Source organism: Lycium ferocissimum, chromosome 5 (assembly GCF_029784015.1).
Source record: "Lycium ferocissimum isolate CSIRO_LF1 chromosome 5, AGI_CSIRO_Lferr_CH_V1, whole genome shotgun sequence".
In the NCBI taxonomy this organism is placed as follows: Eukaryota; Viridiplantae; Streptophyta; class Magnoliopsida; order Solanales; family Solanaceae; genus Lycium; species Lycium ferocissimum.
Window position 1 is genome coordinate 2,222,436 of NC_081346.1, and position 23,799 is coordinate 2,246,234.

The 23,799-nt window shown below is 33.7% G+C and overlaps 2 protein-coding genes and 1 pseudogene across 2 annotated transcripts; 1 reads left to right on the plus strand and 2 right to left on the minus strand.

Moving 5' to 3' along the window:
• LOC132058069 (putative leucine-rich repeat receptor-like protein kinase At2g19210) overlaps positions 1-11,024 on the minus strand; it is a 19,357-nt pseudogene extending 8,333 nt beyond the window's left edge.
• A 486-nt stretch (positions 11,025-11,510) lies between these two features.
• Positions 11,511-13,156, minus strand: LOC132058070 (uncharacterized). Its single transcript, XM_059450635.1, has one exon. The coding sequence runs from the start codon at positions 12,732-12,734 to the stop codon at positions 11,805-11,807; it is 930 nt and encodes a 309-aa protein (XP_059306618.1). The 5' UTR covers positions 12,735-13,156; the 3' UTR covers positions 11,511-11,804.
• An 831-nt stretch (positions 13,157-13,987) lies between these two features.
• LOC132055382 (mediator of RNA polymerase II transcription subunit 6) lies at positions 13,988-18,596 on the plus strand. Its single transcript, XM_059447177.1, has 5 exons — positions 13,988-14,279; positions 14,949-15,123; positions 16,551-16,620; positions 17,925-18,034; positions 18,264-18,596. Exons 1-5 carry the CDS (start codon positions 14,053-14,055, stop codon positions 18,411-18,413), a joined length of 732 nt encoding a protein of 243 aa, XP_059303160.1. The 5' UTR covers positions 13,988-14,052; the 3' UTR covers positions 18,414-18,596.
• Positions 18,597-23,799: the final 5,203 nt, after the last annotated feature.

Here is a 23,799-nt window from a genome sequence, read left to right on the forward strand (position 1 = left end):
TCAATGTTAATTAAATAGTTTTGCTAAGGTTCTGTAAATACATTTATATTACTGTATAGTTATGTTTTTTTCCCTTCTTTTTAATCCCATACGTCGATTTGACATTGGTAATAGCGTCAACTAATAGCAAAATAAATGTTAGTGATCGATGTATAATTAGTGGTGTCGAATAAAAAATTAGCCTGGAAAAGTATAATCCCTTCGATCATCCAAACATCAGAAGGTTGGGTTGAGCATATGTTTATTGGGGGTTATTTTGGGCATAGTCCAAATTCATCAAGAGAAGGGTGCCTCCTCACAAAGGGGTCATAGTGACCAGGCCTAGTTTAATAAATCTAAAAAGATTTGGACCAATTCAGGTTGTATATGTGGCCTAAATTTATGTATAAAAGGCTTATCAAAATACAAAAAATAAGTTTTTTGGTTTGATTTGTTTGAGATAGTAAATAATAGGAGCAGACTTTGTTAGTTTAATTTGATACGATGTATAAAACAAGAAATAAAGAAAAATAATTATGAGTTGGCAGATTAAGTTATGATCCAGGTGATATTATGCAAATTTCTCCATTTTCGGTCACCATATAGATTTTGTGCCTATTTTTGGAAGTTGTACAATATAGCCCTTGAAAAATTATCCTATCAGAGAAAGTTAGACTCAGATCTAATGTTTGTTCACACACTGATCAACCTTACGAACAGAACATTAGACTATCATCTAACATTTGTAACAATCTAACATTTTGTAATAACTTACAAAAATGTTAGACTAGTCATAAATATTTTAGTTTACTCGAAAAGGGGTTTTTGGTCAGTGATCGAAAAGATCCATAAGTTTGTAAAATTTACAACCAAATTTATTAATCGGAAAAGGCTCAAATATGCCATCCAACTATCGTAAAAAACGAATCATTTACGCCACTCGTCAATAGTTTGGCTCATTTATGTCATCAAACTATAGGAAAATGGCTCATTTATGCCATCGAACCGTAGGAAATGCTCATTTATGCCACTCATCAATAATTTCGACTCATTTATGCCATCGCCCGTTACCAAAAAATGACTCATCCACGCCATATTTCATTAAAGCCGGTTTTACAATACCATATATGACACGTGGCCTCCAACTAGATTATGGTTGTGGGTGGGTAAGGTGTATGGTTCGCATTTTTTTATTAATTTGGTATTTAAAATTAGGTTTAATTAAACGACGTAGACTCTAATCGAGGCCACGTGTCATATGCAGTATTATAAAATCAGCGTTAATAAAAATGGCATGGATGAGTTATTTGTAACATACGATGACATAAACGAGTCAAACTATTGATGAGTGGCATAAATGAGTCATTTCGATGGCATAAACGAGCCATTTCCTAGGACTGAGTAAGCATAAACGAGCCTAAACTATTGTGACGAAATACATAAAATGAGCCATTTCCGATAGTTGGATGACATATATTTGAGCCTTTTCCGTTTATTAATTTAACCCGTTTTAGTCCAAAAAGTAGTTCAATCCTAAGACTTTTGTAGACGTAAAGGAAGATATTTAATTAACACTTCACTAATTGGAGCAATAAGGATGAACTTGAAAGAAAGAAAATATATAAACGTTTCTTGTTTTTGTAAAACGTCAAATATTTTGAAACAAATACAGTTTTCAGATAGGGAACCTTACAAATTGAGTGGATGTTGAGCCAAGATCAAGGTGCCTCATCATTTGTAGTGACTCCGATGTGGTATTGTACATGCTTGTGTTGAAGAGTCTCATTTCAATTGCGGATATAAGTGGTGTTCCTTGACCAGTATTTAGTAGACAAACATGTACAAAATCCGATGAGAGAACGGGTATAATCTCTCTAAGTAATGGGGTAGAATCGTCGATGTTTTTAATTGTGTCCCAAAAGTCAACTCCAAGATGATGATCAAAATTGGGTGGTTGACTTTTCCCGTCATAATTTCCGTACAAAAATGTTGCCCTGATTAAGTAATTGTTTGCCTTTTCCATTGGAAACTCTAATGGTGTAGCAATTTCTTATTCCTTGAGGAAAGCTTGTGAGAGCCAACAATTGTTGTTCCAGGCCGGTAGTAGGTGTCAACGGTTCGCTAATCGTTTTACCCAGAATCGGACTTGGGTTAAACTGAACCGGAACCGAATCAGTGGGCTAACCGGTTCCTGGTTCCTGCTTAATTAATTGTATACCGGTCCGGTTCCAATATTTTAGGAACCGGAATCGTTAAACCGTAAAACCGAACCGATCGTTAAACCGGGTTTAACGGTGAAAATTTAAAAAAAAAAAAAAAAAAAAATCGCCGTTGGGCCAGCCGTTAATGGACGGTTGGCAACGGTCCATTTGCAAAAATGGCCGTTGCCAAACGGCCATTTTGTTAATTTTTGGCCCCCAAATTTTTTTTTTTAACACTTTAACCCATCCCCCACCCCTATATAAACCCTTCTTCATTTTCATTTTAATTCACACCAATTCACTCTTCTTCATCTTTCTCTCAAATCTCAATCTCTCAATTATAATTATTTTGCAATAACTAGCCACAAAGTCTTATTATAGTTTCAACTTTCAATTATTAATTTTGCAATTATAATATTGTTGGTGGAGTTGATGATTTTGCAACAATCCGAAGTAGCTTTGTGGATTTTGCAATTCTAGCCGCCGTTGACTTTGTTCAGAAATTAATCCGGCAATTTGGTACCTTCGTTCCAACTCTATCTTTATTTTTCGCAATTTAATTCTAGCAATTTAATTTACGCAATTTAATTTGTTGTAATTTATTTTCTTGTGATTTATTTGATTGTGATTTAAATTAATTCTATTTAATAATGTCAAAGAGATTAAGACGTGGTGCCGGTAGTAGTAGTCGTATTGTTAGGGGTGCGCTTAACGAGGAAACATTTGTGGAAGAAACACCTAATGTAGGTATTGATGTTGGTGGAAATAATCCACTTTTAGGTCATGAGGCAATGCAACAACATTTTACCGACACTTTTAATGAAGACTTAAATGATGATGATGAAACACAACCCCCTGAAAATCCCATAGGAGATACATGTCCCGCACAATCACATACACAAGACAAACCGCCTAGAACTCGTAAGCCAACAAATTTAAAATTTGGAAATTTATGACTAATAATAGGGAAAGCCAATCGCCTACATGTAACATATGTGGACAAGTATTTAGTTTTAAAAGGAATCGGTAAGGATGGTGGAACGGGCACACTAAATTCTCATATGAGAACCAAACATATGGATGCTTGGGAGAGCAAACGGGTTCAAATGTGCGGGGGATTCAAATGACGATAGACCCACGAATAAGGTAGAAATTTTAAGTATGACAAGAAAAAAAGAACGCGTAGAAATAGCTAAAATGGTAGCTTATGATTGTTTACCATTTTCCTTTCCCTCGGGTTTGGGTTTTGTTACTTACATTCAACGTTGTTATAATCCGTTATTTGAGGGTATTCCTAGAAGTACTTGTAGAGCCGATGTTATAGATTTGTTTAAAAAATATAGATTTTATTTGCGCCACGTATTTAATTCTTTAAATTGTAATGTTTCTCTTCATCGATTTGGGTCTTAGTATTAACCATTTAGATTTTTTTGCTATTACATGTCATTGGGTTGATTTATTAACCGGGTTATGCAAAAAAGAATTATAGCTTTTATATGACGAAGGAAAAGGTCGTCACGATGGAAAATTTTTAGCCGATTCAATGTCTACTATTATGAGATTTTTTAACATTTATAGAAAAACACTTTGTATTGCTTTAGATAATGTTTCTAATAATACAAAGGTAGCTGTCTTTTAAAAAAGAAATAAACCCTCCTTTAAAAAATATTTTTCATGTAAGATGTAGTTGTCACATTTTAAATTTAATTATTAAAGATGGTCTTGAGCATTTTGATTATTCTGTTCAAAAAGTTAGAAATCTTTGCGTTTTTTTTGTAATGCTAATAGGGGAAGAATTAGAGATTTTAAGAATGCTTGTGTGGAAAATAACTTTAGACCTAGAAAAATTCAAATAGAAGTTGAGACTAGGTGGAACTACACTTACGTTATGCTACAACAAGCATATGAGTATAGGATTCCCATACAACAAGTTCACAACAAATATAATACCGATAGTCAGGATTGGTTAAATTTCATGCATTGGGAAGATGTTAAAGAATGTATTGAACTCTTAGAAATTTTTATAATGCAACTCTTGCTTTTTCTAGACAATTTTATCCCACGGTAACCGGAATTTTAGCCTACTTAGCGGAAATAGCTAGAGTTTTACAAGAGTATAAACATAAACCGGTTATCAAGCGGCTATTTTTGAAATGATAATCAAATTTAAGAAGTATTTTTTCCCATCCCAACTTTATTTATATTGGGTTCCCTTTAAATCCTTGTTTAAAACTGTCTTATACTAAAAATTTGGTTAGTCAAATTTATACATTTTTAGAAATTGAAGCGGGAACTCAACCATCTACTGGGCTCGACTCGCTATTGATGATGAGTTTAGAAAAGTTTTTACTCATTATTCTAGTTTGGAAGAACGTGCAACACCCGTTGCTCCACGCCTACTACTTCTCAAAGTAGCAAAAGGGGGTTTAAAAAGTTTTACATTCATGCCCAACTTCTTCTTCTACCGCAAACTTTGATGAATATAACTTTTATTTGATGCACCCAAATGTAGATATCAACCAACCGGATGAGGTGGACGTCTTAGCATGGTGGAAGAAGTACAAGGCAAGCTATCCGGTACTTTCAAGAATGGCTCGAGATATCCTTACGGTTCAAGTATCAACCGTGGCTTCGGAGAGCGCATTTAGCCAAGGAAGACGGCAAATTGGAGACCATAGACATTCATTATTCGGCTTTAGCTTGCAAGTACTAGTGTGCATTCGCGATTGGATTAGATCGGAGCGACGCAACCAAAACTCGAAGCGGAGGAAGGCGAAGAGGAAGAAATTGAAGATTTGATAGCTAGTGGACCGGACCAAATGGAAGACTTTGAAGATATTTCCATGACCGAATATGATGTGGGGAAATTAACGAAATGGTTCAAAATTGGTGATTTTATTATTCTACTATTTTTGTACAACTCATGTATTATTTGCAAGTTAAAAACAAATACAACTTGCAAATAAATGTTATCCAAGAATGAATAAAAATATGGCTCATTGAGCTTACTTCTATTTACTTGTGTTCATATTTTTACTTTTATTAAGTTAGGAATATACCTAAAATATACTAAGAATATACTTATAAGTATATTAAGTTATATAGTATACTTAAACATATATAATATATATAGTATATACTATATATAAGTATATATAGTATATAAGTAAGTATATATAGTATATATATTAAGTTATACATATATTTAGTATATATATTAAGTATATATAGTATATATAGTATATATGTATATATAGTATATATATTAAGTTATACCTATATATAAGTATATATAGTATATAGTACATATATATACATATATATAGTATATATATTAAGTTATACACATATTTAGTATATATATTAAGTATATATAGTATATATAGTATATATGTATATATATTAAGTTATACATATATTTAGTATATATATTAAGTTATACATATATATAGTATATATATTAAGTTATACATATATATATATATGTAAGTTATACATATATATGTATAACTTAATATATATATAGTATATATATTAAGTTTACATATATTTAGTATATATATTAAGTATATATAGTAAAACACATATTTAGTATATATATTAAGTATATATAGTATATATAGTATATATGTATATATATTAAGTTATACATATATTTAGTATATATATTAAGTTATACATATATATATATATATATATTAAGTTATACATATATATATATATATATTTATACATATATATAAGTATATATATATATATATATATATATATATATATATTTATATTTATACATATATATATATATATATATAGTATATATATTAAGTTATACATATATTTAGTATATATATAAGTATATATAGTATATAGTATACATATATATACATATATATAGTTATACCTATATATATATATATAGTTATACATATATATACATATATATAGTATATATATTAAGTATATATAGTATATATATGTATATATATTATAGTATATATATACATATATTTAGTATATATATTAAGTTATACATATATATAGTATATATATTAAGTTATACATATATATAAGTATATATAGTATATAAGTATATATACTATATATATTAAGTTATACATATATATAAGTATATGTAAGTTATACATATATATGTATACGAAAAACACTATTCCGTATTATTCCGACTTGCCGTTAGGTCGTTAGTCAAGTAAATATTTAAACTTTAATTATAAAGTTGTATAACATATGTAAATATACCTACAATATACAAATAAATACTATAATATATATATATATATAATACAAAAAACAAAAACAAAAAATATATTTTAAACACTCCAAACCGGACCGGTTCCGGTTTGGAGTTTAAAAGTCGGAACCGGTTAAACCGGAACCGGTTAAGCGGTTCCGGTTTTTAACCGGAACCGCCGGTTCCTTAACCGGTTCCATAACCGGCCCGGTTGAACAGGTTGACACCTTTACAAAGCGGTGTTACAAGTTGATCGATATAGTAGGCATTAGTACCTCTATCAATGAAGCCTAAATCGGATACATAGTGTAGTCCGGTAATTGCATCAGTGTAGTTGGAACCTTGCGGAATTCCACAATCTATGCTTATGAATCCTAATAAAATTAAGAATATTAGAAGCTTCATCCAATCAAGAATCACAAAACGAAATGAACAAAAAAAAAAAAAAAATGAATTCAAGGATTGGAATTGAATGATGAAAGTAAGCCCGTCAACCGGTTCGGGTTAACCGGAACCGGTGGAACCGGTTTACCGGTTCCGGTCAACCGTTTAGTATATACCGGTCCGATTTCGATTTTTTTGGGACCGGAACCGGACCAGTTAAACCGATCAGAATTAAAAAAAAAAAAAAAAATTAAAAATGTAGCCGTTGGGCTGTGGGCTGAACCGTTGGCCAACGGTCCATTTGCAAAAATGGCCGTTGCCAAACGGTTCCAAACCCCCATTTTGGCCCCCCCCCCCCCAACCCCTCAAAACTTTTTTTTTAACACTTTAACCCATCCCCCACCTCTATATAAACCCCCCTCCATTTTCATTTTAATCCACACCAATTCACTCTTCTCTTTCTCTCAATCTCTCAATTATAATTACTTTGCAACAATTAGCCACTTTAAATTTCTCTCAATTAAATATTATAAAGTCTTATTATAGTTTCAATTATTAATTTTGCAATTATAATATTGTTGGTGGAGTTGGTGATTTTGCAACAATCCGAAGTAGCTTTGGTGGATTTGCAATTCTAGCCGCCTTCACTTTGTTGGAAATTAGTCCGGCAATTTGGTACCTTCATTCCAACTCTATCTTTATTTTTCGCAATTTAATTTATGCAATTTAATTTGTTGCAATTTATTTTCTTGTGATTTATTTGAGTGTGATCTAAATTAATTCTATTTAATAATGGCGAAGAGATTTAGACGTCTTGGTAGTAGTGGTATTGTTAGGGGCCGGGTTTAATGAGGAAACATTTGTGGAAGAAACACCTAATTTAGGTATTGATGTTGGTGGAAATAATCCACTTTTAGATCATGAGGCAATGCAACATTATTATACCGACACTTTTAATGAAATTGATGATGATGATGATGAAACACAAGCCCTCAAAAATCCCATAGGAGATACAGGTCCTGCACAATCACATATACAAGACAAACCGCTTAGAACTCGTAAGCCAACAACTAAAATTTGGAAATTTATGACTAAGGATAAGGAAAGCCAAACAGCTAAATGTAACATATGTGGACAAACTAGTAAGGATGGTGGAACAGATACACTAAATGGTCATATGAGAAAGAAACATATGAATGTTTGAGGAGAGCAAACGGGTTCAAATGTGGGGGGGGGGGGTATTCAAATGACGATAGACCCACGAACCGGTAAAAATTTTAAGTATGACAAGAAAAAAGAGCGTGTAGAAATAGCTAAAATGGTAGCTTATGATTGTTTACCATTTTCCTTTCCTTCGGGTTTGGGGTTTGTTACTTACATTCAACGTTGTTATTATCCATTATTTGAGGGTATTCCTAGAAGTACTTGTAGCGCGGATGTTATAGATTTGTATAAAAAATATAGATTTTATTTGCGTCATGTATTTAATTCTTTAAATTGTAATGTTTCTCTTACCGCTGATTTAGGTCTTAGTCTTAACAAGTTAGATTTTTTTGCTATTACATGTCATTGGGTTGATGATAATTGGGTTATGCAAAAAAGAATTATAGCTTTTTTATATGATGAAGGGAAAGATCGTCACGATGGAAAATTTTTAGCGGATTCAATGTCTACTATTATGAGATTTTTTAACATTTATAGAAAAACATTTTGTATTGCTTTAGATAATGCTTCTAATAATACAAAGGCAGTTGGTATTTTAAAAAGGGAATTAAACCCTCTGCTAAAAAATATTTTTCATGTGAGATGTAGTTGTCACATTTTAAACTTAATTATTAAAGATGGTCTTGTGTGTTTTGAAGATTCTATTCAAAAAGTTAGAGATGCGGTTGCGTTACTTTTTTGTAATGCTAATAGGGGAAGACTGAGAGATTTTAAGAATTCTTGTGTGAAAAATAGCCTTAGACCTAGGAAAATTCAAGTAGAAATTGAGACTAGATGGAACTACACTTACATTATGCTACAATAAGCATATGAGTATAGGATCTCCATACAACAAGTTCACAACAAATATAATATTAATAATGATGATTGGTTAAATATTACGGATTGGGAAGATGTTAAGGAATGTGTTGAACTCTTATAAAAATTTTATAATGCACTCTTGCTTTTCCTAGACAATTCTATCCCACGGTAACCGGAATTTTAGCCTACTTAGCGAAAATAGCTAGAGTTTTACAAGAGTATAAAAATAAATCCGGTTATCAAGCAGCTATTTTTAATATGACAACAAAATTTAAGAAGTATTTTTTTCCCATCCTAACTTTATTTATATTGGGTTCTCTTTTAAATCCTTGTTTAAAAATGTCTTATACTAGAGCATTGGTTAATCAAATTTATACATTTTTAGAGATTGAAGAGGGAGTTGAACCATCTTTAGCTGAAGCCGAGCTCGCTATTGATGCCGAGTTTAGAAAAGTTTTTAGTCATTATTCTAATTTGAAAGAAAATGCCACACCCGTTGCTCCACGCCCTACTACTTCTCAAAGTAGCAAAAAGGGCTTGTCGGGTTTGTTGCATTTAAAAGTTTTACATTTACATCCAACTTCTTCTCATGATGCAAACTTTGATGAATATCACTTTTATTTGATGCAACCAAATGTGGACATCAAGGAACTAGATGATTTAGACGTCTTAGCATGGTGGAAGAAATACAAGGCAAGTCATCCGATACTTTAAAAAATGGCTTGAGACATCCTTACGGTTCAAATATCAACCGTGGCTTCGGAGAGTGCATTTAGCCAAGGAAGACAACAAATTGGAGACCATAGACACTCATTATCCGAATTTAGCTTGCAAGTACTAGTGTGCATTGGCGATTGGATTAGATCGGAGCGACGCAACCAAAACTTAGAAGCGGTGGAAGGCGAAGAGGAAGAGATTGAAGATTTGATAGCAAGTGGAGCGGACCAAATGGAAGACTTTGAAGATATCTCCATGGCCGAATATGATATGGAGGAAATTAACCAAATGATTGACAATTGGTGATTTTATTATTCTACTATTTTTTTGCAACTCATGTATTATTTGCAAGTTAAAAAAAACTACAACTTGCAAATAAATGTTATCCAAAAATGAATAAAATATATGGCTCATTGAGCTTTCTTCTATTTACTTGTGTTCATATTTTTACTTATATTAAGTTAGGAATATACCTAAAATATACTAAGATTATACTTATAATATACATCTACTTAAATTAAAAACTAGAAAGTTATATACTTGAAAAATAACTAAAATATACTAAGAATATACTTATAATATAAATATACTTAATTTATAAAATACGAATTTATAAACTTAGAAAAAACTTAAGCTATAAATAACTTAAGTTAGTAATATCTAAGTTATAAGTATACATATAACTTAAACATATATATATATATATATATATATATATATACATATAACATAACACACACACACACACACACACATATACATATATATATATATATATATATATATATATATATATACACACACACACACACACACATATACATATATATATATATATATATATATATATATATCGTTAGTCGATAAATATATAAACTTTACTTATAAACTTTTATAACATATGTAAATATACCAACAATATACTAATAAATACTAAATAATATATATATATATATATATATATATATATATATATATATATATATATAAAAAACGAAAAAAAGAGGTTTTGGACAATTTCGAACCCGACCGGTCCGGTTTATTGCATTTTAAAACCTTAGATGAAAGTCATGTAACTAACCTGATTTATCAAACCTGGAGCAAAGAGAGAAATACAAATTAGAGAGACAAAAATCAATTCTTTCGTCATTTTAGTGCTGAAGCCAAACTCAAGATTCTTGATCACTAGAAAATGAAGTGATTAACCAGCTTAATTTCCATCTTAATTATATGCATAATTCATGAAGCGGTGCGACTTTGTCTTTCTCCTTAAAAAATGAAGGAGACCATTTGTCATTAAGAAATTATAGTAGTGCTATTCTCGTCCAAAACAAAATTTGACGTTTGACGGCAAAAATATTGCTTAGATGAAAGTCATGTAACTAACCTGATTTATCAACTTGGGCGATAGCTTCTGGAGCAAAGAGAGAAATACAAATTAGAGAGACAAAAATCAATTCTTTCGTCATTTTAGTGCTGAAGCCAAACTCATTTTAGCTTAGAAAATTCTCAATCTTTGCAATATTTGATTAACTAAATCTTTAGTTAATACTTTGAGAATATTTTGTATGATTTGCTTAGCAATTTTTTTATTTTGGTTACATAAGATGCCTTTAGCAGAGAATTGAAATAGCTATATGAAAAAAATTGATTTGATCATTGAGAGTACATTTATCATGTTGGCCGAGGAACATGAGATTTCAAGCTCCAAATCTAAATGAAAGATTCCAAAAGAAAAAATGTCAACCATTTGATGTTCTAATATTGGAGTCATATTGTTGAATAATATACAGAAGTACAGAACGCAACTTGCAAAAGTCACATAGACTTTGAGGGAGATAATTAAAAATAAAAGAAACGACAAGAACCCAATAAACTTACTCAAACTCTCCACAAAAAAAATTCTTTGATCCAGAGGCAAAGAATTTAGAGTACCATTTTAGCCAGGCCCTCTGCTCCAAATTTTCCATTCAATTTGGAATAAACTCATTTTTAGGCTTCCTATCGTTGTGAGAAAGACCCATGCCTAGCGTCAAATGGACCTTGGGTTTGATGAGTTCAATTGAACCAATAATTTTCGTTACAGTACATAAATATACAGGTGAAATATCACTAATATAACAACAAATGTAAATTTTAAGAACCTTAAAGGTTGAGCTCATCAAGTTTACATTCTGGTTTGCCTCTGCTCATGCCTCCACTTATGACATTCATACCACCTACGCTTGTTCTCGTTCTCTCATCAATCATCACTCAATCTTCCATGCGCACAAGAAAAGGCAAAAGGGCGAAGCTTTGGAGTGACTCAACGTCGAATAATACTTTGTGTGATCGCTGCAATCGCTGTCACCTCCAAGGCTACTACTTCCCTCTTTATCACTGTCAAATTCAGACACCCCTGGCTTGAAAATGAACAATCCATGACTAGAACCAGGTTCACAAAACAACCAAGAATGCACATCCCAAAATACTTGTACCTGCTGCTCGTTCACTAGTACTGTCTGATTTCCTCTGAATTTCCACTGCAAATTCTTTATGTGAATCAATACAATCCCATCTATACTTATCCACATTTCAGGATCTCTTGGCCCTGAAGTTGAACTTTCAACCACAATGTCACTTTCTTTTTTGTTGTTTTCAAATTTAGCCCTTGTTGAGAAACTTTTCTTACCAAATACATGTTCCTTTTTGTAAAACAATAATGCATCTACAAGTGCTGGCCTTGATTTAGTTCTCTTATAGGCTTTTTTCTTGTAATCACCTAATAATAAAACAACTTCTTCCTCTGAAATTAATGCAACATAAAAATCTTTAAATGGTTCAGGACTACCTGAAAATTTTGCTGATCTTAAATCCCAATAAGCCTCCAATTGATTTCCATCAACCTCAAATGTCTTGTAACCTTTTTTGGCCCAAAAATGCCAAGGTTTAAGGTCAATCTTGCAAGTTCTGTGATCTTCATTTTCTACGCTATCAACGGATATGGTGAGACAATGATTCATCAAGTTCTTTCTCCATATAACGGTCACATTACGCCAATAGCCCCCGATATGAGACTGGTAAACGCACGTAACGCTACCTTGAGCATTTTTAGGATCTACAGGATCATCTTTTAATTTTTGAGCCTGAGACGGTTGGGAAGAAAATGATTTTGCCCTCGCGGTGACACGATAAGGCATTCTCAGATTCTTGAATAATACTTACAATTCATGGCTATATGCTACATGAATTTCAATGCTAAATTAACCAATTAATCTACATCCTTTGGAAAGTACCCTTTATTTGATGATATAATCTCAACATAAAAAAGAATTAGCGACGGACATATTATATTACCTTGAGAGAAAAAATTGTTCAGGTTTCATCAGGGGACATCAACGCCCTAACAATATTGAAATGGAGAAATTAGCTAGGAACAATCAAAGAGATTAATCAGCAGTGATATTGGGGGATTATGAAGAAATTTTAGTAATATTTTGTGGAATTTAGATAGAAATTCAGACAGTAAAATTTGTTTATTTTGGAGAAAATTTTCTCTTGCAACAAGCTAGGGGGCAAAAGGTTCGGGGGAAGGAAGGACCCTATACCCCTAGGTGAGACAATTTTCTACAGGCCTCCACGCTTTTGTTTATTGACTATATAACTATAATTATTCTGATAAATAAAAAGTATTCATTGGTTACATATTATAGGACGTGTCAGAAACCATGTTGAAGATATGAAGGTAATTTTCACAAATAACCAATTTTTCGCTCCATTTAAAAAGTAACAACTATGTTGAAAATTATAATTCCATGACCATTTGTCAACGACTTGATTAAGAAGTGATCATAGGACGCTATTTCTGCAAGATATGAACGGGTTTAAGGGGCTAATAATGGGTATGGTTCAATAATTTAAGTTTAGTTTCACTATTTTGTTGTATGGTGAATTGACAACAATAATTTGTTCGACTTCGACTTATACATATTCATACAATAGAGTATTATGACTTCGGCTTTTTCAGAAACATGTCAATTATATCATACTAACATCTTTTTCAATCAAGGTAGAATAGTTAAAGTTTCAATGAAATAGTTTAGTGCTAATATTAGCTTATATATTTGTTAACTATAATATTCCTAATATATGAATGTATACGTAACTATAGATTACCGAATACCAAATACCATATCAAATGTCATAATATCGAAACTGTAATATAAAAAATTCGACATGACTTTGAGAAACAGCGAGTGCCGTAGAGTTTCAAATTCCGTATTACTAAAAAGTGGCTATTTAAAAAAATTAAAAATTCCTGGTTGGATTTACTCATCCATCAAGAAGTCAGAAAAAGCATAGCATCCAATTTGTTTCCTCCCAAATTACTACTAGCTTCTCATCTCAAAAATTGTCCGTTGTTTAATTAAGGGAAAACTAGGCTCTATGTTTAATTAATTAGTCATAGTGCTATTTCTGTAGTGTATACAGTATAGCAAATACTGGTAAAAGGGCGAGATGGCGACGACGCCGAACGCAGACGGAATTGCACCAGCGGCTCCACCGCTACCTGGGACAGACATGACGAGTATATGCTTCAGAGATCAGTTGTGGCTGAATACATATCCACTTGACAGAAACCTAGTATTCGACTATTTTGCACTTTCCCCTTTCTATGATTGGACCTGTAATAATGAACAACTCCGTGCCCGTGCTATTCATCCACTTGATTTTTCTCATATCTCGTATGACTCTTTTTTATTCTCTGTGTTATTTTTTTCTTTCTGGGTGTTGCTTAAATCATGATTGGGACGAACAGGATGAAGTTGTAATCTTTGAGATTTGCTGACATTTCGAAATTTCAATTATTGGGGGTTCAATCCACTATTTGCTTTTTAACTGGGCCTTTGGACATAAGAATTGTGAATTTTGGAAAGAAAATACTACTCCATTTGTTTTCAAGTTGAAAATAGCATTTGGAAATTGGACTTGTGTTTGGACATAAGTACAAATTGGAGTTGTTTTTGAATTTTTGTGAGTGATTTGTAAAAACAGCTTCTTAGAGTTTTTTCAGTTCCAGAAAATTTTGAAATTCAACTTCAAGTTGAATTCCGGAAAATTGTAACAATTCTATGTCCAAACAGTGTTCCGGAATAAAATTCCGAAAAATGTGAAAACTATCCATGGCCAAACGAGCACTAATTCTCTGCTGCTTGCTGAAGGTAAATTGAAGATGCAAAATTTAATCAATCAATTTGGAGTTCTTGGGGCAGGGTTAGGGCAGTTAGCAAGTGCACACACTTCTTTTGTATGAGTATTTCACGATTTTTCAGGACCATATGTAAATTTATGGTCTTTGGTAATGGAGACATGCACAACTAATTGTGCAGTTGAATATGCGACTTGCTTTGCAGGAAAATGACGGGCATCGAATACACACTGAGTGAAGTAATGGAGCCTCATCTCTTTGTCATCCGTAAGCAAAAGAGGGATAGTCCTGAGAAGGTCACACCGATGCTGACTTATTACGTCTTGGATGGTTCAATATACCAAGCTCCACAGCTCTGCAACGTGTTTGCAGCTCGACTTGTTAGTATTCTAGTCTTGCTGATTCTTGTGTGTTAAAGTTGTCTTTTGCTACCTCTATCTAGCACTCTTCCCACCATCATTTTATATGTGATTATCTAGATAAGCTAAGAGTAGAAGTCTTTATCTTTCACCTTTGGTGTCTGGGCAGTTCGAATAGCAAAGAAGTTTGTCTCCTTCTTGGGTAGGAAATATATTTTGCTTCCCCATCTTCTGTCTTTTTGTTTCAGAGAAGAGTACTTGTTATTTGCTGAGCATTCAAGATAAATCTTCTAAGAAAATCTTCCCTACCGCCATGTAGAATTGCTTATGTTACTTCTCCTACCATCTATAATACTTTAGGTCATTGTTCGAATTTCGATAATTATGTGCTATTGATTTATCCAGGAAAAAATATTTTATTCTCCTTGCAGCAGATTGGATATTAATCTGATGCTAACATTCTGAATTTCTTTATGTTGGTCTTTCCTCCAAGTGATTTATACGTAGTGCTAAAGCAGAGTTAGATAAATGTTGTTCACGAACATTAGAAAGTTTAAAGATAGTACCATTATTATAATTCAGGATCTACTTTTTGCTTAATTAAAACTAAATAAATAACAGAACCATTGCTTTCTAAAGATCTATGTGTACAGCATGATGAGAAATTGGATGGATCAGATTAGATGCGAACAATGGCTTTGTTCAGTCACTTGAACTTCTGTCGGTAGTGAAGAAATGGAGCTTTGTCTTCTGTAGTACAACTTTAGGAAAGATCACTGTTGATACTTTGTTTTTGCTTTTGATATGTATGTTATTATCTTAATTAATTGTGGTACCAAATATTGATAAAGACCGTGAATGACAAGTTTCTGTTTCTTAATTCGTAATTAGGGCATATTTTGACTCATAAAGGAACTTCTGAAGTAGGAATTACATGTTAGGTGTTTCTTGGTAACTTGGACCTTTGTAGGAAAGTTAATGTAAGAAGAAATTTAGTAAGCTGCTGTGGAAGATCTCGGCTAGATAATGCGTTTTGGTAGTTGATATTGAGGTGGTTGGCTTGGTCTCTGGATGGAGTTTTTATAATTCTATAGGATTCTGAAGAAATAAGAGAGAAAAAGAAAGTTGACACTCGAGGAGAGACTGCAAGAATTCCATCTAAAATTTCATAGGGAGGCAATCTTTAGAGGGATAACGCGATGAGAATCTGCATTGGTTTGTCAATGTTCTTCTGTATTCATGCGTCTTTAGTATTGTGGAAAGCAGGTAAAACATGTGCGACATTTTCATATGCTTGAAGCACTCTTCTGCCTTTATGGGGAAAGCTGGTCCCTTTTTTTGTTCTGCGCTATGGAATATCAATGATTAATTTTGTGTGGGTCGAAGAATTCATTGATGGAACATCAAAAGCCATAGATGATCATTGTCTTCATTTACTTATTTGACAGGGGCGTGCTCTATATCATATATCAAAAGCTTTTGGTACTGCATCTTCAAAGTTGGAAAAGATCGGATATGGTATCTTGACTTCTCTTTCCTTTATTTTTCCATCCTATTTACCTTTTTTTTTTTTCGTGTGATTTTTGGCTAGGGAAGAATAAGAATCTTTAATGAGAGCGATAATAGATGTTTTTTATGGTTGCACTGCAGTCTTTTCTGCATCTTTAACAGTTTAAGCTAGCCAAGCACTAAGAAGGCGCTGGGATTGCATCCAAATGGTAGCGAAACAGAAAAACAACCCTGGATATCTATACGAAACATTCTTGAGCTGTAACAGGGTTTCACTATCATCTATCCCTTTCAATTCACACCAAGAAGCTAATAACAAAAAACTTAATCATCAAAATTGAGTTCCGTTAACCTTCAAAACACCTTATGTTTCTCTCTTTCCAGATGCACCACCAAATTGATGTAGGGATAGAATTCCATGCTATCTTCAGGTGTTTGTGGAGACCTTTTCTGTTCCAATAAGATAGCAATTTCTGCTGCAGAAGTTGGCATGATCCATCTAGTGCCCAAAAAATTCAGAAAAGTTCGCCATAACTGAGAAGATAGAACAATATAAGAGGTGGTTAGTGGTTTCTGCATCTACTTCACACATGTAGCGCCTGTTGACTACTTGTAGGCCTCTCTTTTGCAAATTATCTTACAGCTTCCTTAACCACCAACCGACCAAAGTGTGCCATTACTAGACAGTCTATTTTAACTTGTTATCTGCAAAGAAAGGTTTTCCAGTTACGCAAACACCCAAATCCTCGCTCCCCCACTCCCACCTATGTTACTTGGACTCTCAAAAGATGCTGCCCCACCCGTGTTGCATCCTCCAAAAATGCACTACTTTTGGAGGATCCGACACGCACCTAGCTATATTTTCGAAGAGTCCGAGCAACATACACTCCCACCCACCCCGCCCCAAAAAGAGGGGAAGATAAAGTAGTAGACAACATTCTTTAGTTAGTTTCAAGGGCTTGAATGAAAACAAAAAATTTCTGAAGGCTACTGTAACACTGAATTTCTGATTACGACACATTGCCATTTAGTTGTCAGGTTGAAAGGCGGGAGTTAAGTCCTCGGTGTGTGTATATGTCCTTTCAATAAGTTGGACCTGTGCGTATATCTTGTTGTTCATGAATATATTCTAACAAGAATTCTTCGAATTTCAACTTGTATCTCTCTCATGACACAATCTTGCATCTCCCTCATGACACAATCTTACTCATATTGTTTAAATCAACAATCTTACATTCAGCTTGCGGTATCAGTTTCTATCATTTTTACTGTTATTTCATTATCTGATTCTGTTCAATGAATTCCTTTTGCAGTGGAGTCTGAAAATGATAGTCCAGCATCTGAAACTAAGCCCGCCAAAGAGGCCATTGACTTTAAGGAACTTAAGCGAGTTGATCACATCCTTGCTTCTCTACAACGGAAGGTAAGTGGAGCTTTCTTACCCTCAGACAAACCTGTCAATCTTGTCCAATGCACCTTAAAGTATGAGGTCATCAACTTTAAGCTAAGGGACTTCACTTGGGTTGTGAGTAATTATCCCCGAAGTATCTGAAACTTTATTTGCAGTCCAAGGCTTCATTACCAGGATATTTATGTTAAAGTTCAATAGATCAAGTTCTAAAACTGAGAGATACTTATTTCTATCTGTGCAGCTGCCACCTGTACCTCCGCCTCCACCTTTTCCAGAAGGCTATGCACCCGCTTCCACTTCAGAACCCTCTGAAACCCAGGAACCAGAGACTCAGCCGCCTCCAATTGATCCTATTATTGATCAAGGCCCGTCCAAGAGAATGAAAGTATGAGAAGAGATTGGAGTGTAAATCGTTGCATGGGAGCTTGCGTTTCCCGGGATAGGATTTTGCGTATTCCTAAGTTTTATTTATTTATATTCACATAGTTGGGTTATTTTTCCTTTACAAGAATTAGTTTTATGACTTTGAAATGATTGGTAAATTCATAGTAATTTCTTTATTTTCTTGCCTCCATTGCGAAGTTTGATTCCGCTCAGCAATTTATTGAAGCAAGTCACAATTCAAAAAAGAAAAAAATTCTTAAGATATTGAGAAATCTCTAAGAAACATCACATGCAACTCGACTTCTTGTATCTTGGGAACTTTAACTACCTTACCAAGTGTAAGGTTTTGTTGAGTCTTACGTATCTTTAACTTTAGACTATAAAGAGTCTTAATGCATTCTACAGTCCACAGAGAGAATCAAAAAAGGAAGAATAAGGATTTCACATATTGGTAGAAGAACAATTCAAAGTCTATAATGCTGCAATGACCAGCTGACTCCTTTACTTGACTCGTCTATTTTGACCCCTCTCAGCTATTGCGAAATTAATTAAATGCAATTCCAATAAACGATAACACTCAGCTTGTTGAACTCGAAAATTCTACGATAGAGTTGAAACTTTTGAAAAGATTAGCATCATACTACTGTTTATATTCAGCAAAAATGTTTAAGACGAACTTCAGAACAATTGAGAATTACTATATGTATCACATAGTATGTATCTTAGTTCGGTTAAATGAGTAATTAACTTATCATGAAAGAGGAGATTTAAATTTGTTATCAGATAAACAATTAAAGTGCCAAGCGGATGAATATGTTGACTAAGCCCATGAATTTTTCACACATTTTTCTTTTTGTTTTTTTTTCTTTTTTTTTTTTTTTGTTTTGTTTTGTTTTTTTCTTTTTTTTTTTTTTGCACGGATTCTCCTTCATTTGGGGTGGTCTTTAATTTTTGCCCTTCAAATTGGTGGTGTTTAAGTTCTACCCCTCGCCTAACACTCCGAGATTATGGGTTCGAACCCCAGCTCAGTAAAAATAAAAAATAAAAAATCGCAAGGCAGAATTTGCATGGGCAGAAATTCTACCTGTGCCCAGTGGCGGAGCCAGGATTTTCATTTAGGGGGTTCAAAAATATGAAGAAGTAAATACACGAAGAAGCCAAGGTGGTTCAACATCTATTATATATGCATAAAAAATAATTTTAACCTTGTATATATACTGTAATTTTTCGCCGAGGGGGTTCGGACCCCCTGGAGCTTACCTAGCTCCACCCCTGCATGTGCCATGAATTTCTGCCTGAAGGGCAAAATTTAAAGACCAACATTTTGAGGGGTAAAAATTAAAGACCACCAATGTTCATCAAACTTTTTTCACGAGAAACTAGATCAAAATAGTCCAATCTAATTACAAATAAAGCGACATTACAGACACTGATAAACATACACAACACACTCGCAATAAAAGAAGGAAAACACTAGGTATTACAAAATATTTCCTTCTTCGCACCGATCGCACGACCTCAAGGTCTAGGAGATACTTTTACTGTTGGATCAAAGTTAACAATGATGTTATTAGTGGCTCGATCTTTCCGAACATATATGACTTGGGAGTGTCACAGTTATAGCCTATTTGGCCAAGCTTATTTTTCCTCCAAAAGTATTTATTTTTTTAAATAAATGCTTATTTTAAAAAAAAAAGTGAGGGTGTTTGTGAAACTTTGGGAGAAAATAAGTGCATTTGAGAATGTAGAATTTTTCATGTTAAAAAAATAAATTTTGCTTTCAAAAACTTTTTTTGAAAAGTACTTTTGAGAAAAATACAGTTAGAAACACTTTTTAAAAGTTTGGCCAAACACTAATTGCTGCTCAAAAGTATTTTTTAAATTAATTGGCCAAACACAAACTGCTTTTAGTCAAAAGTACTTTTTTGAGAAGTACTTTTGAAAAAAGTACTTTTCAAAATAAGCTATTTTTATAAGCTTGGCAAAACAGGCTATTAGTCTTAGTCTTCACATTTGACTTGGTAAAGGGATTAAAAGAAATGATAATTTCCCCTAAAGACTTTAATATGTCTAAGGAAAAGACTTCTGAAAGGGATCTTAGTAAAGAAAAATTACACTATCTTCGAATTTTAACTTGTTATAGTATGTTAGTTACTATTTTTATTAGACTATTAACTAATGTTTATTTAATTACCTAAGTAATATGTTTACCTGATTTTATAAATTTTCACACCGTTAGTGCATATAAGTCTTTGAAAAAAAACCAAGAGAAAGACTTGGGGTCTCCCCTAGTTGGAGTTGGAAAAAGAAAGTTGTTTCAACAAGTCAATTCCAAGCACATAACGCCGATGGCTAAACAAATTATAAGTTTGAAACTTTCTGGAAAGTGAAATAGTAGTAGAAGAAAAGTCAGTTTAATATAATCAATTTAACGCGGAATTAGAACAAAGACGGGTGAACTGTTGGTAGCGCACCTATAAAAGAGAGGATGCAATTGTTGCTTTAATGCCAAACCCATCGACAAACACTTATGGTCGTTCACTTCTTTCACTTGAATACCTAAAGTGACTCTTGTTCCATTTAAACACTTTGTGGGTCATTCCTATTTCACTTAGACACTTTTTTGCACCGTTATCTGAGCAAAATCAACACCAAAGTGGGGGCCACCTCATTGCACATCCAACCACCCAAAAGCCCCAATTTTTAATGGTCAAAACTCCACGAATTTACAAATTAGTGAATTTACAATTAAAATGAGTTGACACAATTTAATTGAGTTGGTACAATTTAAATGGTACACAATTTGATTGGCCACTTAATCCACGTAGAGACGATCGGTGTTGGTTTTGTTCCGATAACGGTGCAAAAAGTTTAATAGGAATGGCCCACCTGAAGTGTCTAAATGGAACAAGGGCCACTTTAGGCGCTCAAGTGAAAGAAGTGAACGACCACAGGTGTTTGTCGATGGGTTTGGCCTTGCTTTAATGTGAAGAAGTTGTATAACACTAAGCAAGGGCGGATGGAGCATTATAATTTGGGGTTCAATTCGATGCGGTGTACAAATTTATATGTAAAAATTTACTAAATTTAAAATAAATAGTAGATATGAACCCATAACTTTAGAAATATAATGGTTCAATGCTAAAAATTTAAAAGGTTGAGCCCCAAGAGTTTAAATCCTAGATCCGCCTCTGACACTAAGGCCTCATTTGTTTGCACTTATTGGAGGTCTGAATCTTAATGGTTCAGACCTTAAGCTATTAAGTGCATTTGTTTGCATTAAGATCTAAGCACTTATCGGCTCGAATGTGCCTTAATCATTAAGATCTTGAACCAAGTCCTAATATCATTAAGAGGTATTTTTATATGAAACTTTTTTATCACCAGCTCTAACCCCAACCCCAATCCTCCACCTCAACCCCACCCCCACGCACTTCCACTCCAACCCCACCCATCCACCCCCACCCACTCTCCACTCCAACCCCCCGCTCCCCGCCACCCCACCCCACCAACCCCAATCCCACCTCACACCACCCACCCTCACTCCCCACCACCAACCCCTACCCCACACCACCCACCCCCACCCCCACTCCCCACTACCTCCACATCCCACCACCAACCCCACCACACACTCCCCACCAACCCTACCATCAACCCCTACCCCATACCACCCACCCCCACTCCTTACTACCCCCCACCTCCCACCATCAACCCCATCCCCACTCCCCGCCAACCCTACCACCAACCCTACCACCAACCCCACCCCCACTACCACCCACCCCTCACCCCAACCACCCACTCACCCCTCCACCCCCACTCACCACCCATCACGACTACAAAACATCTCTGCCATTGCTAGTGAACATAGATGTTTCATTTTTTTTTTATCAAATAATATATTTTTTTATTAAATTTGTATTTATTTTCTACGATTTAGCTACTTTTTAATTTGAATTGTATATTTATTATGTTTAAATAAATACATTATGCACATTCAGATATTGAAAAACAAACAGTCTTAATCATTCAGTGTTTAGACCTTGAGACAACATCTTAATGATTCAGATGTGCATTCAGATTCAAACGTCTTAATCTTAATGAAAACAAATGAGGTGTAAGTCACTACTTAAAACACTAAAATAGCAAAATGCCAAGTAACTTCGTTTCAAGGTCTCGTCTCATTGCCGTATTTATGTTTGTGGTGATTATTTCAAATGCTGGTGTGATCCCATGCACGGCAGCACCATCCAACCATAGAGGTATTTTTAAAAATCTTTGTTGCTTGTATTGATTATGGTCCAAGAGTGTCATATGGGCCGGTCGAGTTACATTTAGGCAGGTTAAATATGACAAATTAATAAACTTATCGAGCCATAATCCATCCGATGTATGTTTGGATCAAGATGGGTGGCCGGGTGGGTCATTTTGGACTAAGTAATAACACAACTCGCACAAGCAAAATCATTTTTTACTGTTTATTTATTCTTTTACCATTTGTTTCATTAACGAATCAAATTTAGTGTAGAAATTTATTCTTTTATTTATCATCATGACTATATCAAAAAAAAAAAAAAAATCTATGTTTTGATCGATTCTTTTACGAGTCAATTTGAGCTACGTATATAGTAGTCAGTGCAAATGGGGTCCAAGCGGTCTAGAAAGGCCAACTTAGGCTATGCTCAAGATAACCCGCCAATGAATGAATATCTAAGGTCTAACCGTCAAAGTGAATATATATATTTCATGGGCTAAATTTGATAGTCGTGATATAGATACCTACTTGCTAAGTACCTTCCTCTTCTTCTAACTTTTATTCTTTTGTGTTTTGGTTGATGTAATTTGCAGAATTGTATCAGAATCCAGCGATCCCACCATGTCTATGTTGCCAATCAACAGCACCTCCGCCACCATCTTGCTATTGTGCCTGTTACGTTACTCAATCTCATAATAATCCATAGCACTTCAACGAATTCTACTAAAAGCTGCATGTTCGTATTGAAGAATAAATTTCCAATGGATAGGAATAGTTCATCATATTTTGTGGAAAAGTATTGACAATATGTCAAGAACATGCAAAGTTTATTATGTATGGAGCTGGTCATTTATTTCTGGGTCCCATTGGTGCTCTTTTCGTTTTCATAACGGTGGTGTTGGTTAATTAGCTCCAATTTCCTGCTCAAATAACGATAAGAAATTCAGTTTTGTACTTGTAAAATTTCTTTATTAGTTGAAGATTTATCTTTAACCGCTCTTTCTTATTTTATTTTATTCGATCAGACTGACTTAGTTATACAGTAAAAGATATTTGTACTGAAAAAAAATAATAATGGGCGACCAGCCTAATTTTAAATGTTGGATCAGATGTATTGAAAGACCAAATAATTCCAAATTAG

What these genes read in the sequence shown, in the direction of transcription:
- LOC132058070 (XM_059450635.1), bottom strand. Translation starts at nt 12,734, where the DNA reads ATGCCTTATCGTGTCACCGCGAGGGCAAAATCATTTTCTTCCCAACCG.
- LOC132055382 (XM_059447177.1), top strand. Translation starts at nt 14,053, where the DNA reads ATGGCGACGACGCCGAACGCAGACGGAATTGCACCAGCGGCTCCACCG. An exon ending in CTTGATTTTTCTCATATCTC is followed by an intron (nt 14,280 to 14,948) that starts GTATGACTCTTT and finishes CTTGCTTTGCAG; the next exon opens with GAAAATGACGGGCATCGAAT. An exon ending in TTGCTTCTCTACAACGGAAG is followed by an intron (nt 18,035 to 18,263) that starts GTAAGTGGAGCT and finishes CTATCTGTGCAG; the next exon opens with CTGCCACCTGTACCTCCGCC.